The sequence below is a fragment of the Trachypithecus francoisi genome, unplaced genomic scaffold (genome assembly GCF_009764315.1).
Source record: "Trachypithecus francoisi isolate TF-2019V2 unplaced genomic scaffold, Tfra_2.0 Lachesis_group8, whole genome shotgun sequence".
Lineage (NCBI taxonomy): Eukaryota > Metazoa > Chordata > Mammalia > Primates > Cercopithecidae > Trachypithecus > Trachypithecus francoisi.
In genome coordinates, this window is record NW_022681473.1 from 91,722,373 (window position 1) to 91,739,911 (window position 17,539).

The 17,539-nt window shown below is 39.6% G+C and overlaps 1 protein-coding gene across 2 annotated transcripts in view; it reads right to left on the reverse strand.

The window, feature by feature from the left end:
• Positions 1-16,580, reverse strand: part of TRPC6 (transient receptor potential cation channel subfamily C member 6) — a 140,147-nt gene extending 123,567 nt beyond the window's left edge. The window contains exons 1-2 of one of the 2 annotated variants that reach the window (XM_033204289.1): positions 16,500-16,561; positions 15,894-16,381 (exon numbers count right to left, since the gene is read on the reverse strand). In XM_033204289.1, coding sequence (XP_033060180.1) covers positions 15,894-16,063 — 170 coding nt within the window. In that variant the 5' untranslated portion in view covers positions 16,064-16,381; positions 16,500-16,561. Of the gene's footprint in view, positions 1-15,893 lie in introns of both variants that reach the window. The other variant, XM_033204288.1, reaches the window with a different exon arrangement.
• Between the last annotated feature and the right edge of the window lie 959 nt (positions 16,581-17,539).

The following is a 17,539-nucleotide window of genomic DNA, read 5'->3' on the forward strand; positions in this document are numbered from 1 at the left end:
TCTCTAGAGTCCCTCCTCCCTGGGCAGGGCATCTCTGAAAAATAAAAGAAGCAGCCCTAGTCAGGAACTTAGAGACAAAACCCCCACTCCCTGGGACAGAGCACCTGGGGGAAAGGGCGGTTGTACACACAGCTTCAGCAGACTTAAATGTCCCTGCCAGGCAGCTCTAAAGAGAGCAGCGGATGTCCCAGCACAGTGTTTGAGCTCTGATAAGGGACAGACTGTCTCTGCAAGTGGGTCCCTGAACCCCATGTATCCTGACTGGGAGATACTTCCTAGTAGGGGCCGACAGACACCTCATACAGGAGAGCTCTGGCTGGCATCTGGTGGGTGCCCCTCTGGAATGAAGCTTCCAGAGGAAGGAACAGGCAGGAATCTGGGCTGTTCTGCAGCCTCCCCTGGTGATACCCAGGCAAACAGGGTCTGGAGTGGACCTCCAGCAAATTCCAGCAAACCTGCAGCAGAGAGGCCTGTTAGAAGTAAAACTAACAAACGGAAAGGAATAGTATTAAAATCAACAAAAAAGACATCCACTTAGAGACCCCTTCTGAAGCTCACCGACTTCAAATACAAAAGGCAGATAAATCCACAAAGATGGGGAGAAACCAAAGCAAAAAGGCCGAAAATTCCAAAAACCAGAATTCCTCTTCTCCTCCAAACGATCACAACTCCTCACCAGCAAGGGAACAAAACTAGATGGAGAATGAGTTTGATGAACTGACAGAAGTAGGCTTCAGAAGGTGGGTAATAACGACCTCCTCAGAGCGAAAGGAGTATGTTCTAAGCCAATGCAAGGAAGCTAAGAACCTTGAAAAAAGGCTAGAATAATTGCTAACTAGAATAATCAGCTTAGAGAAGAACACAGATGACCTGATGGAGCTGAAAAACAGCACGAGAACTTGGTGAAGCATACACGAGTATCATACATGCCAAATCGATCAAGTGGAAGAAAGGATATCAGAAATTGAAGATCAACTCGAAATAAAGCATGAGGACAAAGTTAGAGAAAAAATAGTGAAAATAAACGAACAAAGCCTCCAAGAAATATGACACTTTGTGAAAAGGCCAAATCTATGTTTGATTGGTGTACCTGAAAGTGATGGGAAGAAAGGAACCAAGTTGGAAAACATTCTTTAGGATATTATCCAGGAGAACTTCCCCAACGTAGCAAGGCTGGCTGACATTCAAATTCAGGTTATACAGAGAATACCACAAAGATATTCCTTGAGAAGAGCAATGCCAAGACACGTAATCGTCAGATTCACCAAGGTTGAAATGAAGGAAAAAATGTTAAGGGCAGCCAGACAGAAAAGACTGGGTCACCCACAAAGGGAAGCCCATCAGACTAACAGCAGATCTCTCTGCAGAAACCCTACAAGCCAGGAGAGAATGGGGGCCAACATTCAACATTCTTAAACACAACGATTTTCAACCCAGAATTTCATATCCAGCCAAACTAAGCTTCATAAGTGAAGGGCAAATAAAATCCTTTACAGACCACCAAATGCCAAGAGATTGTGTTACCACCAGGCCTGCCTTACAAGAGCTTCTGAAGGAAGCAGCAAACATGGAAAGGAACAACAAATACCAGCCACTGCAAAAACAAACCATATTGTAAAGGCCATCAACGCTATGAAGAAACTGCATCAACTAACAGGCAAAATAACTAGCTAGCATCATAATGGCAAGATCAAATTCACACATAACAATATTGACCTTAAACATAAACGGGCTAAATGCTAACTGCCCCAATTAAAAGACACAGACTGGCAAATTGGATAGAGTCAAGACCCATCAGTGTGCTGTATTCAGGAGACCCATCTCACATGCAAAGGCATACATAGGCTCAAACTAAAGGGATGGAGGAATATTTACCAAGCAAATGGAACACACAAAAAAAGCAGGGGTTGCAATCCTAGTCTCTGAAAAAACAGACTTTAAACCAACAAAGATCAAAAGAAACAAAGAAGGCCATTACATAATGGTAAAGGGATCAATGCAACAAGAAGCGCTAACTATCCTAAATATATATGCACCCAATACAGGAGCACCCAGATTCATAAAGCAAGTCCTTCGAGACTTACAAAGAAACTTAGACCTACACACAATAATAGTGAGAGACTTTAACACCCCATTGTCAATATTAGAGAGATCAAAAAGACCAAAAATTAACAAGGATATCCAGGACTTGAACTCGGCTCTGGCCCAAGCAGACCTAATAGACATCTATAGAACTCTCCACCCCAAATCAACAGAATATACATTCTTCTCAGCACCACATGTCACTTACTCTAAAATTGACCACATAACTGGAAGTAAAACACTCCTCAGCAAATGCAAAAGAATGGAAATCATAACAGTCTCTCAGACCACAGTGCCATCAAATTAGAACTCAGGATTCAGAAACTCACTCAAAACTGCACAACTATATGGAAACTGAACAACCTGCTCCTAAATGACTAGTGGGTAAATAACAAAATTAAGGCAGAAATAAAGATGTTCTTTGAAACCAATGAATTTTCTTTGAAACCAATGTTGTGTCTTTCAGGCCAAAGACACAACATACCAGAATCTCTGGGACACAGCTAAAGCAGTGTTTAAAGGGAAAATTATATCACTAAATGCCCACAAGAGAAAGCAGGAAAGATCTAAAATTGACACCCTAACATCATAATTAAAAGAACTAGAGAAGCAAGAGCAAACAAACTCAAAAGCTAGCAGAAGACAAGAAGTAAGATCAGAGCAGAACGGAAAGAGATAGAGACATGAAAAACCCTTCAAAAAATCAATGAATCTAGGAGCTGGTTTTTTGAAAAGATCAACAAACTAGATAGACCACTAGCCAGACAAAGAAGAAAAGAGAGAAGAATCAAGTAGATGCAATAAAAAATGATAAAGGGGATATCACCACTCATGTCACAGAAATACAAACTACCATCAGAGAATATTATAAACACCTCTACACAAATAAACAAGAAAATCTAGAAGAAATGGATAAGTTCCTGGACACATACACACTCCCAAGACTAACTCAGGTAGAGGTCAAATCCCTGAACAGACCAATAACAAAATGGGGCGGCAATTATCAGCCTACCAACCAAAAAGAGCCCAGGACCAGACGGATTCATAGCCAAATTCTACCAGAAGTACAAAGACGAGCTGGTACCATTTCTTCTGAAACTATTCCAAACAATAGAAAAAGACAGAATCCTCCCTTACTTATTTCATGAGGCCAGCATCATCCTGATACCAAAATCTGGCAGAGATACAACAAAAAAGAAAATTTCAGGCCAATATCTCTGATGAACATTGATCCAAAAATCCTCGATAAACTACTGGCAAACCAAATCCAGCAGCACATCGAAAAGCTTATCCACCATGATCCAGTTGGCTTCATCTCTGGGATGCAAGCCTGGTTCAAAATACACAAATCAATAAATGTAATCCATCACATAAACAGAACCAATGACAAAAACCACATGATTATCTCAATAGATGCAGAAAAGGCATTTGACAAAATGCAACAGCCCTTCATGCTAAAAACTCTCAATAAACCAGGTATTGATGGAGCATGTCTCAAAATAATAAGAGCTATTTATGACAAACCCACAGCCAATATCATACTGAATGGGCAAAAGCTAGAAACATTCCCTTTGAAAGCTGGCACAAGACAAGGGTGCCCTCTCTCACCAATCCTGTTCAACATAGTATTGGAAGTTCTGGCTAGGGGATTCAGGCAAGAGAAAGAAATAAAAGGTATTCAGTTTTGAAAAGAAGAAGTCAATCATCTCTGTTTGCAAAGAACATGAATGTATATTTAGAAAATCCCATTGTCTCAGCCCAAAATCTCCTTAAGCTGATAAGCAACTTCAGCAAAGTCTCAGGATACAAAATCAATCTGCAAAAATCACAAGCATTCCTATACACCAATAACAGACAAACAGAGAGCCAAATCATGATTGAACTCCCATTCACAACTGCTACAAAGAGAGTAAAATACCTAAGAATACAACTTACAAGGGATGTGAAAGACCTCTTCAAGGAGAACTACAAACCACTGCTCAAGGAAATAATAGAGACATAAACAAATGGAAAAATACTCCATGCTCATGGATAGAAAGAATCAGAATCATGAAAATGGCCATACTGCCCAAAGTTAATTCATAGATTCAATGCTATCTCCATCAAGCTACAAATGACTTTCTTCACAGAATTGGAAAAAACCAATTTCTGGTTTCCTATGTAACCAGAAAAGAGCCCACATAGCCTAGGCAATCTTAAGCAAAAAGGACAAAGCTAGAGGCATCACTCTACCTGGCTTCAAACTATACTACAAGGCTACAGTAACCAAAACAGCATCGTTCTGGTACCAAAACAGATATATAGACCAATGGAACAGAACAGAGGCCTCAGAAATAACACCACACATCTACAACCATCTGATCTTTGACAAATCTGACAAAAACAAGCAATGGGGAAAGGATTCCCTATTTAATAAACAGTGTTGGGAAAACTGGCTAGCCATATGCAGAAAACTGAAACTGGATCCCCTCCTTACACCTTATACAAAATTAATTCAAGATGGATTAAAGACTTAAACATAAGACCTAAAACCATAAAAACCCTAGAAGAAAACCTAGGCAATACCATTCAGGACATAGGCATGGGCGAAAACTTCAAGGCTAAAACACCAAAAGCAATGGCAACAAAAGCCAAAATAGACAAATAGGATCTAATTAAACTAAAGAGCTTCTGCACAGCAAAAGAAACTATCATCAAATTGAACAGGCAACCTACATAATGGGAGAAAATTTTGCATTCTATCCATCTGACAAGGGGCTACAAAGAACTTAAGCAAATTTACAAGAAAAAAATAACCCCATCAAAAAGTGGGCAAAGAATATGAACAGACTCTTCTCAAAAGAAGACATTTATGCAGCCAACAAACACATGAAAAAATGCTCATTTTCACTGGTCATTAGAGAAATGCAAATCAAAACCATAAAACCATCTCATGTCTGTTATAATGGTGATCATTAAAAAGTCTAGAAACAACAGATGCTGGAGAGGATGTGGAGAAATAGGAACACTTTTACACGTTGGTGGGAGTGTAAATTAGTTCAACCATTGTGGAAGACAGTGTGGCAATCCTCAAGTGTCTAGAACTAGAAATACCATTTGACCCAGCATTCCCGTTACTGGGTATATACCCAAAGCATTATAAATCATTCTACTATAAAGACATATGCATACGTATGTTTACTGCAGCACTGTTCACAATAGCAAATACATGGAACCAACCCAAATGCCCATCAATTATAGACTAGATAAAGAAAATGTGGCACATATACACCATGGAATACTATGCAGCCATAAAAAAGGATAAGTTCATGTCCTTTGTAGAGACATGGATGAAGCCAGAAACCATCATTCTCAGCAAACCAACACAAGAACAGAAAACCAAACACCACATGTTCTCACTCCTAAGTGGGAGATTAACAAGAAGAACACATGGACACAGAGAGGGGAGTATCACACACTGTAGCCTGTCAGGGGGTGAGGGGCTATGGGAGGGATAGCATTAGGAGAAATACCTAATACAGATGACAGGTTGCTGGGTGCAGCAAACCACCATGTCATGCGTATACCTATGTAACAAACCTGCACGTTCTGCACATGTACTCCAGAATTTAAAGTTTAATTTAAAAAATGCAACTTGTCAAATGACCTAAGCTTCAAGAATATAAAACTCCAATACTGTGTTTCTAAAAATGCTAAGATGAAAACTTGATACCCTAAAGGCAAAGTCTGGTGATACCGTATGATGTCCGTAGAGGAAAGAATTGTAGAGATAAGGCCAATACACTGAAATCATTTTGTATAAGGTGGGCATTGATTTATTCATTTCACAAATATGTCTTGAGTCCCTACCAGATGCTAGTCATTTTTTACAGAGTACATCCTTTCCTCATCAAACTGGTATTCTACTTCAGAGGAAGTGTAGAACAGTAAAAGCAAACAAGCAAATAAACAAAACAGTCAAATATGAGCCCAAATCCTGAGATACTTAAGAACCATTAATTCTTTGGCAAAGTATTTTACCTTTCTGAACTTCTTTTTCTGCATTTACAAGTAGAAATAATATTACCAACCACCCAGGTTTGTTATCAGGATCAAATAAGCTAATGTAAATAAAGCAAGGGCCTGGCATAGTCTTATCTGTGTTTTAAAGTCAGCTAGATAATAAAATCCAAACTTCTTAGCTTTTGGACAGATCATAAACAATAGTTTGCCTTGTAATCTTTCATGTTTCCTCTTCTTCCTCATTTACAGTAACTCTAGCACACTGAACATCATATTTCATTGATTCTAAGACACATATTTCTCCCATTTTAACTTCTCTAGATACAACATGTCTTATAACATAAGCCTTCTTGCAATCACTGTCAGTCAAGTATCAGTCATTACCGTGACATAGTTTTCATCATCAGTGCATGTGCCAACAGTAAAAACAATGCATCCAGAGTTTCAGAATGAATGGCATGGCTTGAAAAAAATCCTGGAAACAGTAGTGAAGCTCCTTTCAAGCCTAAGAAACAAATGTGTGTGTGTGTGTTGAGAAGGGTGGAGAATACATGAGGAACAGTGTGGAATCAGATTTGTTTAGCCACGTTCTGGAACTGTTAGTTGAAATAGGCTAGCTATATGTAATTGCAAACTCAGTTTAATAGTCTAGCACCAAAAGCTTTTGGTCTATTATGGATTCTTTAGATTGTTTTAAAGAAATCCTTTATCACCAATGTCCTTTTGGCACAGAGCACAGCACTGTGAAAAAATATGGGCACTGAAGCTTCTGAGTTGAAAAGCGATTCTGAAGACTCCATCCCTAAATGTGAAGGAACTTAGGAATACCATAACAAATGTATTTTGTTTATATCTTTTTTATTATGTGCTTGAGTTATATATGATCCAAATCTATATCTAATTGAGTATAAAGAACTGTTTTAAGAAGTATAAAATAAAAATCTAAGATATAATTTAACTGATAACCCTTCTTTTTGCTTACTTCTTAAAGATACATAAAATGTCAGAGCAGGTTACAATTGATAGAAGCTTAGACTTCATGCTATATGGTACTCATGATTACCCTAACATGGTGCCTAATGTACCAAAGGAACTTAAACAAATGTTTGTTGAAATAAATTAAGCATCTTTCCAGATGGAATACAGTGTCTGGCCTTCAATGCCCCTCCAAGAAAAAGGTTCCTGCAGAAATCCTTCCTCTAGGTAAGCGTGAGGATTTTCTTACTGCCCAGGGATCAGCTTTTTATAGCTGCTTCTGTCACCCTTCAATCTACTTCATGCAAAATTCTGTTTCAAGAAGGCTAACACAGTAACAACAAAAATGATTTCTATCTGTAACAGTTTAACTCCCTAAAAGAATTTTTAAGTTACCTTTAGAAATTGCCATTTATAATTCTTATTATGACTCATAACTCTTAAGATAGTTTTGTTAGCGAGTCCCATGAAAAGAATTCTTCCTAGGTTTTTTTTTTTTTTTTTTTTTTTTTGAAGGTTTTGTGCTACTACAAGTCAGGACAAAATGCTTTTTGTGTCACAAACCAAAGCTGCTGCAATTGAAACATGAACTCTGCTTTGAATAGGCAGTCAATCTTAACATGACTATCCACACTATAATTGATTCTCAGCAACTTATATTTTTAGATGAATACCATGTAAATGCTTTAAAATTATGCAAATCTTGTGGTGAAATCCCCAGTTTCACACTGTCATGTGAGTCAATGTCTCTAAAACAACCTGCATTATAGCAGAGAAGCAATTTTATCCACATGATGGCATTGAAAAGTAAAAGAAAGCCTTGCCTTTCACAATCTTTAGTCATGATCAGTTTGTAGATCTTTGGTAACATTAGCAATCGGAATATAACACAATTTTGTTACATTCATAGTCTTCCTTTGGTGACAAAGATTGGCAATTTTTCAAAACCTAGTTTCACTCTTTATTGAAATAAGAGATAAAACAAAATCCTTTGCTCTTCCCTTTCTCTCTTCCCATTTGTGCCAACTGCTAGCTGTGTAGCATTTGGCAAGTCACCTACCTTCTTTTTACTGTGATTCCTTTCTTTATCAGTAAAGTGAGAATTATAAAAATGCGTATCTCATAGGTTATGAGGATTAAATGAGTTAATACCTACAAAGCACATGGAGAATGGCCTAGCACACAGAAATCTCTAATAAATCTAGCTATTATTTCTATGCTTGCTGGACATAATCATATAAAATCAATAGAGATGAATGAATAAATAGATTAATGACTTAATGAAATAAGGGAGATGTAAAGCTTGACCTTCAAAGATGGCTAAGATTTCAACAGAAAGAGAAAGTGAGGGTTAAATATACTTATTACTGCTATTTATGCCCCTTTCTTCCAGTCTTCTGCCTGCACCCAGGATATAACTTAGATATAATGAGCACAGCACAAGGAATGTTAGTTCACTAGGTCAGAGCCAATGTGTGGCTCTCCAAATTCCTATGAAAAGGGAGAAGAGAAGGAATGGGGGTGAGTGCACTTTTGAAGAGCATAATCCACCTGTATCCAGCTGTGCCTGGCTGAATACTGAGAGAATAGAGGACTGAGATATGGGATACTGAGAGAATAGAGGACTCCGTGCAATCTGCCAGCCCCTCGGTCCACGTGTTCCAGCCCAAAATTTATTGGGTTTTGCCCACTTGACAACGACTTACTGGCTGTATAACTTTCTGCACATTGTTTAACATTTCTAAATTTCAACATTGTTCTTTATAAAATGGATGCTTAAAATAGCTGAGTGGATGCTCTGAAGATCAAATTACATTTGTATGACAACTAGAAAATAACCTGCTACAGAATAGGTATTCAAAAAATGTTAGTTGCCCCAAATATACATAAATATTTTGGATTAGTCCTTTACAGAAACAGCAACTTACATTAAACTGTATCTAATTCTAGTTAACATCATTTCTCCTCTTTGTCATGGCTGAGAGCTGAATTAGGTGGAGAACAGTTATGCTGCAATCATATAGGTTGTTTGAGTACATGTAACACTCATTTCTGTATTCTGCTCTAAACAGAGATTCTATAAGAACTGTGATTCAGTCAGTTCCAATGGCTTAAAGCCTCTTGAGCAGCATATCAAATTTTAGATGCCAAAGTTTAATTGAAATTTGGCATATGGATGAGCACTTCTGCATGTATTGAAAGCCTCCAGAAGATTCCTAAACAAAGAGCAATCACACATGGTAATTGTATCCAACTGGAACCAATTATATTTGGCATTTTTTATGAAAGAGGGAGAAAAATAAGAATGGACTCAAGAAAATGTTTTCCTTTTATGACTTTTACCTTCAAGATGAATTGCCTTATGAAGTTACTTCTTACAACTCAAGGAGCATAACTGTCTAGAGAGAAAAAAAAAATTATGCAATCTCTTCCTGGAGGCAAACATTTTGTTACAGAATAAATCTGGGCTTTTAAGAACATCTGGCAATCATTTCACAACCTACAATGCTAGCATCCTAAAAACATTTCATGATAATAATGTGTTACCAGTGCAGTTGATTACTTCAAGCCAGGGGAGGTTTCAACACAAAACAGGTCGTTTCCATGCAGAACACAGAGCTTCAAAGTCATCAGTTACGAGACCCACCATTAATCCAAGTGGTTGGGGGAGATGATTACTCCTAATAGAAGGTGAGCCAGATTCAAATGTGGTTTTTACACGTGCTTTTCCCCTGGAAGAGCAAGCTTCCACACTGCAAATCTTTCACCAAAGTCCAGGTCTTGGCTTTATGGTTATAGATGCTATTTCAAAGGGTATAATAAATTATAGGATTCTTTCTGCATTCTAAACCACTACATATGTATAAGAAATCATGGTGTCGGGCATGTTCTCTTTTATTGATTTCACGTATCATTCAATAAATATGTCTTGTAAGAAAATCAGCCCTTTAATTTTATTTGGAAATACCTTTTACTGCTGCTGGGCTGTCGTGTTCTGACGTGACTGCCCCTTTGGGGTCAGAGAGTAAAGCCATACCTCTGTGGGTCAGTGGTGGTATATTTGCTTAAAGCAGTAGACATATCTAATGTCAATCATCTAGGAAAGAAGGAGAATTTTTAAAAGACATAAAGTTTGGAAAGTAGATATTACACCAAAGAAAAAGGTTGTGGTGGGAGGTGGGAAGGCAGTCATTCTTCAGTCTGGGCTAGGACTAAGGACTAGATTGATTGAGGACGGTCTGCAGAGGGAAAGCAAGAACACTCACTGCCAGAGAGATGATGCTTGGGTCCAGGCAAGGGTCGGTCCCTAGGAGACTCCATAAATGAGCTGGAAGAGCAGTTATAGCCAGCCAGGAGTTTTTCCCTTTTTAGTAATTCTCTTTGGTAAAGATATAGCCTCACCTCAGGTGTGCAGAGGGAACTTTAAGGGAAGAGCCTCAGGCTAGAGAGCTAAAAGAAGCTTGTAGTGATTAGTGAAGATTCCCTGAAAGACGAGTCTTTGTGACAGGCAGCTGGAATATAAGATAAAGGTATCTCTTTTGATATAGACATTCACTCTTCTACCTAACTTAGCTGTCCAGATGCTATTTTATTAAAGCGGCTGGCATCATTGTATTTCTTATTAGAATAAATACCAAGGAGGAGGAAATATCTTTGTTGAGGAATAAATTACATGGCACCTCTCTTTGCTAGGCACTGTGTTAAGCATAGGGGGATGAAGGACAGACCCACTTCGTGTGGCCTACACTCTAGTAAGAGGAAAAGGACATGTGAACAAATAAGTGTAGAAATGTGTAGCAGATGTTTCAATGAACAGAGTTGCCAAAAACAAGGGAGAGATAACAAGGGTATGATAATTTAATATGATGCATAGGCCTGAGTCCATGTTCTTCAATCTTAAACTTCTTTAGGAGAGTAAGTTACCCTATTGGCAAGTAATATCAGGAAAGATTCTCTAGCCTATAGTCTGAGTGTTTCATTCCCTTATTTATTTATCAATGTGTTCAACACTAACTTTTTTTGCCTGGAGAAAAGAAAGCACTATGTGGGGGATTTTATTTATTTGTGGTCTCTGATATTACATTACTTTAAACTGGGAATTCAAACTCTGGATCTTGGGGTTCATAAATGGGGTTCAGGTCATCCAAAACCCTCTTGAAGTCAATAAAGTTTTAAAGGATCTGTGACTCATTTTTTAAAAGTCATTTTTTTGTTTTTTCATATGAAATAGAGGATAAAATTAAGAATCACTTTCAGTTTCCCCTAACACTGCGATTCAATAAGTCACCTTTAAAAAAATTTTAGTACATATCCATCAGAGACCTTATCAGCATTGGAGCACTGACTCCATTAAAAACTAGAGAGTAAACCTTTTATGTAATGGCAAATCCATAGTTCTTACAAGCTATACATTCTATAGCCAAGGTAATATCAAAATATATTATGAGTGCATTTCCACTGTAAATGCTTTGAATTTTAAAACTCTCATTCAAATCTCTATGTTTTGATTAATTTTTAGTATTTCCTCTTCTTTGGTGTTCTGCAATTTAAACGATATGTTTAAAAGGGGTTTTCTGTTTTACAGTAATATTGGTATACTTCATGAACATGAAAATTCATTATTTCTGGAAAATCCTCACCCATTATCTATTCAAGTGTTACCTATCCCACTTCTACATGCTTTCTTTTCCTGGAATTCTTACCTTCTAGCTCCATTACTCTTAACAATGTTCATATAAAATATTTTTTATGTCTCTGCATTTTGGGTATTATCAATTATGCTCTAATCTGCACTTAACCCTTCCATTGAATTTTTGTAAGAATTGTATTTTTTACTTATAGATGTTCTATTTCTCCTTTTCTTTAAAAATGTCATTTTTTTCTTAAGGTTTGATTTCTTGTTTTATATTGTCAACATTTATACATACTTTAAAATATTCTTTTTCATGTCGTTGATTATCTCAACTTTTTAAAAAATCCACTCGCTACTGCATGTCTTATATTGCCTCTCACTCATGGATTGTATCGTCCACTGACTCTCACTCTTGGTTGACTGTTCCCTTGTGTGTTTTATTATTCATTATAGCAAGCGTATCTTTAGCAGGACTTGCTTTCTTCTTGAAAAGCCTAGGCAATCTAGATGCTTGTTACTAGTCTTTCATAATGATTTTATGTTTTACTCTTGTAGGAGCCTCAGGAGTACTTTCCAGGTTGAGAATTTCTAGGCTAGTTAGGTAGGATATAAAAACAAAAACCCCAAAATCAATATTCTCAAGGGGGAGAGTTCTTCTAATAAAATTTCCTGTTCTCACTCTGTGCTGGTGGGCATATATTTCTAGCCTACATTTTTATTTAATGGTTTTATGCAGGGGACAGGGATATCTCAGTTCCAGCTCTCTGCCTCATCTGGCACCAAGAGTTTGCCTTCTTTCTGTCTCATATGGACATTAGATTCCAGGTTCCTTGGTCACTGAGATGTATAACTCACAGGACAACCACATCTTCACTTCACAATCTTTGTCTTTGTTCTTAGCACATGGTAGGTTACCTTTTTATTTTTCACAAAATTGGGAAATGTTTTAAAATCATTTAAAATCTTTTATTCAGTACTGCTAGGTGTCTGTAACCATAAATTTTTCAGATTGTCTTAGTCAACTGCATTGCCAGTGCTTTAGTTTACAGTTTACTGTTTCATTATTCATAATTAATCAATTACTCCTTCCCATTTAGGAAGTGTAGTTGGACTGTGTTTCCAGATCCTGAGATTTTAGAACTGCTTAACTTTTTTTTAATGTCTGGGATTCTTCCCCAAGTTCAGAAGTGATGAACTATAGACATGTCTTTAAAGTTCTAAATAAAGGAAATCTGAAATGCCTCCTGGGACCTTGGCAGGACATGGGCCTTTCTTGCTAATAGCCATTACAAATTGATAACAATAAAGTGTATTAATTGATTTGCTATTGAAAGTTGAACAAAGAGAAAATCTGAGTCATTTTCTTTTAAACACCATTTCAATTTGTTACTACTTTAACAATTAAGGCCTTTTAACACATAATTGCTCACAAATAAGATAATTTACCACAATTTTCAGCAGTAAAAGCCCCATAAATATATGTAAAATCTTTCTAAATAAGAAAACTGAAAGAGAAATTTTTGGCAAGAGTCATATAATTCATTCCACAGAAATGACAACTTACAAAGACTTGGAATCTCACAAGGGAAAATCTCAATGATTTGAGAAAGTGGCAATATTCATATCTAAAATGTACTAGTGATTGCCACTTTCAGAAATGATATACCCCCCACTCTGAAAAAAAAAATGAAATTGTGTAACTCACAAGTCAAAAGCATATGGAAGAGTTGATTTCTACTCTACCAGAGGGAATAATTTTCTTTAGCTCTTTCTTATACATCATAGGCATGCAGTACGTTTGTTTATTGGTTAAAATTTTTCTGTTAGTTGATTATTCAACTGGAAAACAATTAAAACCTTGTCAGAGAAAACAGTGGATGAAATGTAGCTATAGAACATTTTGGAAATAATAGATTAACATAAAACCAAGCTCAAATTCTAGAGCATGGCTCACTCTTAGATGTATTATAGTACCTCTGACATCATGCAGAGGGTGGATGTTATGAATTGAAGCACATTAAAATATTTCTGTTGATCACTCTGCTGCTCAGTTCTATTTTTTAATAGTCCAGGATTCTTGAACTAAGGGAGAAAAATACATATTCACTAAATACTGCATGTTGAGGACAGCCTGGCTAACAGTGAGAACCTATAGCTAAAAAAACGTAATGACAATAATTAGACAAATTAGTCAGTAAGGCACATTTGAAGAAAGCACTAGGGAAAGTTTTCAGGACAACTTGGCATTATTACTTTAGTCTCTCTCACTACTGACACATAACCACAAGTTTTTTTAATCAAATAATTTTTTGACAGACACAGTGACAAGTGATTATAGGGATTACAGAATGAAAAAAGGTTTTGTTCATGGGACAGTCTAATTTTTAAAAAGCAGTATAAATTTTTAGTCACCTAGTTTAGCCAGGAGGCAATGTTGCCAAACCTATAACCCTCAGACATCAGAGAGCTCAAGTTTAAGCCAATAAAAATTCCATCTATGTCTTAAACTTACACCTTCGAAGCAAATTTTCAAATAGCATTTCAGAATATCCAGGATTAATTTATTTTTTTCCACTCTTTTTTCTTGTCATATATCACCTTGCTATTCAGAAGGTGATCCACGGACTAGCAACCTTGTCATCATCTGAGGGATGTCAGAAATGGAGAATCTTGGGCTGTACCTAAGACCTGCCTTCTCAAAATCTGCATTCTAACAAGATTTCCGGATGATTTGTATGCTACCCATTAAAGTTGGAAGAGTCTGTACTATGAGAAATAAAAATATCTTCTAATTTAACATATGAAGTATAAGATTTCTTTGAAGGACGATGAATTGTCCTGGAATTAGATATTGGTGATGGCTGTACAACTTTAAGGATGTATTAAACAATAGTGGATTGTACAACTTAAATGGGGGAATTGTATGGTACGGAATTATGTCTTGAACTTTTAAAAAGAAAAATATATGCATAATTGTAAAAGGTCTTAACTTGCACAGCACAAAGATGAATGAAACCAGTTCTAACTATTTTCCTTTATCTTTGAGAAAAGTTAGATGCTCCCTTTACTGGGGCTCACCTCTTACTTCAGAAGGGCACCGCAGGCCTTGAGGCTGGGCAGCCCTGACACAGCACCCATCTATCAAGAGGGTATGCCAGGCACCTATGGGGAGGAACCCTCCCTACAACTAAAGCTGTTTATAGAGTTAGAACCTCGGGAAACCGCCTGCGGGTGGATGTGACAAGTCAGGAAACTTGACTACTCAATCACCCAAAGGGGCAATGGGACAGAAATGCTATCTGCCCGCTGCACATGTGGTCACAGCAGTGTTGGGGAAGCAGAGTCTTTTCTTCTGGAGTCCACTCTGCTTACTCCTTACCTCCCCTCCCATCACCCACCCAGCCAAAAGAAAAAAATACCCTAGATTCATAAACAAAAGCTTGTAGTTACCCATAGCCCAACACAAACGACCCCGACGCCCTCACTTTTATAGCCCGTGAGTCTCCCAGCCCACGCTCCTAACAGCCTGGTCTCCCCAGACGCCCCTGGTAAAAAGCTTCGCGCTGCCGGTGGAGAGGCCTATTGGTTCTACTTCTGCCTTCACCCCAAGGCCCCAGGAGCGGGGAGAGGTCCTGGTCTAACTTTGGCTGTCCCACGGTCCAAGGACTTGAGCGCTTAGCCCGAAACGCTAAGCCAAGCGTGGAGACCGCCGCCGGGCGCACGATTTCAGGAGTTACCCGCACGCACCCAGGCGGCTCCAGCCCTCGGAGTTCTAGTTATCTCTCCCACAGAAGCTAAGAGTCACCCGAGCGCACATCTGAATCAGCCCCCTGTTCAGATCACGCCTGTTACGCAGCGATCCTGTCTCTTGGAGAGCAAAGGATGAAGGGGTCTGGAGAAATCGACCACCCATCTGATCACCTGCAATGGTGTTGGTACTCTGCGGTCTCACTCTCGTGGGCAAACATATCCATGTGTACTTACGAGGAGCAAAGCTAGACACCCTCTTCCCCCCAACTCCCCGCGCGCCCCTCCATTCACTCAGGTCCCAGCCCTGGTTCTCGCTGACCTCCCAGCACCGTCCTAGGAGGTACACACGCGGGCTCAGAACGCGCGCGGACCGGGCTCGGCCACTCCTGCGAGTGCACAGCCTCCCTCCGCGCAGCCCGCGCCCTATCCGCCCCGCGTCGCCGGCACTCACAAGCAGGGGTAGTAGCCGTAGCAAGGCAGCGGGGCTTGCGGGCAGCCGCCGTCTCCTAGCTCCGAGTCCATGAGCAGATAGTCCTGACTCTCGTTGCGCCGCGCACCGGCTCCAGCAGCGCCGCGGGGAGAACCGCCCCTCCGGGGTCCGAACGCCGGGCTCTGGCTCATGGCGGGAACGCCCGACTGGCCTGGGTCCCGCTCCCGGGGGAGCCGAGTGGGCAGTCCCAGCGGGCACCCGGTGCCGAGGGCGCGCGTCAGCGGCTGAACTGGTCCTGGGCAGACCGGTGCCCAGGGGACGGCGATGAGGCAGGAGGTGCAGACGCCCGCCGCAAGTAGCTTGCCCACTGGCCCGGGAAGAAATCACCACTTAAGGGTGTGCAAAGGGGACCTTGACCTCAGCTGGGCAGGCCGAGGAGACCCCGCGAGGATGCGTCCGGGACTCCCGGGCAGAGAGGGCACAGGCGGGGCCGCTGGTGGTAGCGAAGCCTAAGAGCGGAGAGCAAGGGAGACAGAGCTGAAGAGTTACTATGTCAACAGAGACTCTCCAGCCCTCAGCTCCCGCCTTCATCCCCCGGCATTCTGCATTCTCCGTCAAGATCCCCACCTTTAAAGGGATCCGAGCGACGTTCTAGAAAACAGCCAAAGCCTGTGCTGTAGCCACAACTTTCAGGAGGCGGTATGAGCCTGAACTAGGAGGAGCCAGGCACGCACTATTTTTTTCCCCTCTACTATTTAGTTGGCTTATTTAGTAAGGATACCAACTGCGGACTTTCTAGGAAGCTTCCTTTAAGTATCACTCTCGAAAAGCCAGGGAAACCTGTTCCTTAAAAGGGACACGAGCCTCTTCTTTCTCCAGAGTGCCTTCATTTCCTTTGGGCATTTTCTCTCTTACTCTCAACTCCTAAAGTTATTATGACTCTGCTTTAAAAATGAACTTTTTATGTTCCCAACGTCAGATGTTCCCAGTTCCTGAGAAAATCAACAAAAATAGGCAAGCATTTTCCAATGATACCGATAAAGAGGCCAACAACCTGCTTACTTCAGAGAAAAAAATTTCCCTTCCATCACTGCCAATGCCAGAATGATTTCTCTGCCAGATGTTTCCCACGTTTCCAAGCTGTTTTTATTTTTAAGACTTAGTTTTAAAGTCTGCTTAATATGCACACGTGTGAGAAGTAAAAACTTGTCAACAAGGATGAATCAGTATTTGTAGACCTTCAAGCAGTAGTAGCCAATTAAGAATCCATTCATTCAGTCAACAAATATTTAATGAATGCCAACTGCGTTTCAAATCGTTTCAGAATTCGCAGGCAAACAAGCAGATGAGGCACCTGTCTGCCCTCATAGAGCTTTCATGGCAGAAAGGGGGACCAATTAAATAAGCAAATGAAAAAATATCAAGGACAAATGCTGCAGTGAAAATAAAACACGTTGATGTGATGGAAGCTGATGAATGACTACTTCAGATGAGATGGTTAAAAGAGGCCCCTCCAAGGAGGTGCTCGTTGAGAAGTGCATGGCAAGCAGCCAGCCATGAAAAGATCAGAGGCCCATTGCAATTGGATGAAAGAAAGCCAGACTAAAATCTGTCTGCAAAGGTGCCTTTGCTTCCCATGAACAGGTGGACAACAAAATGAATGTTGG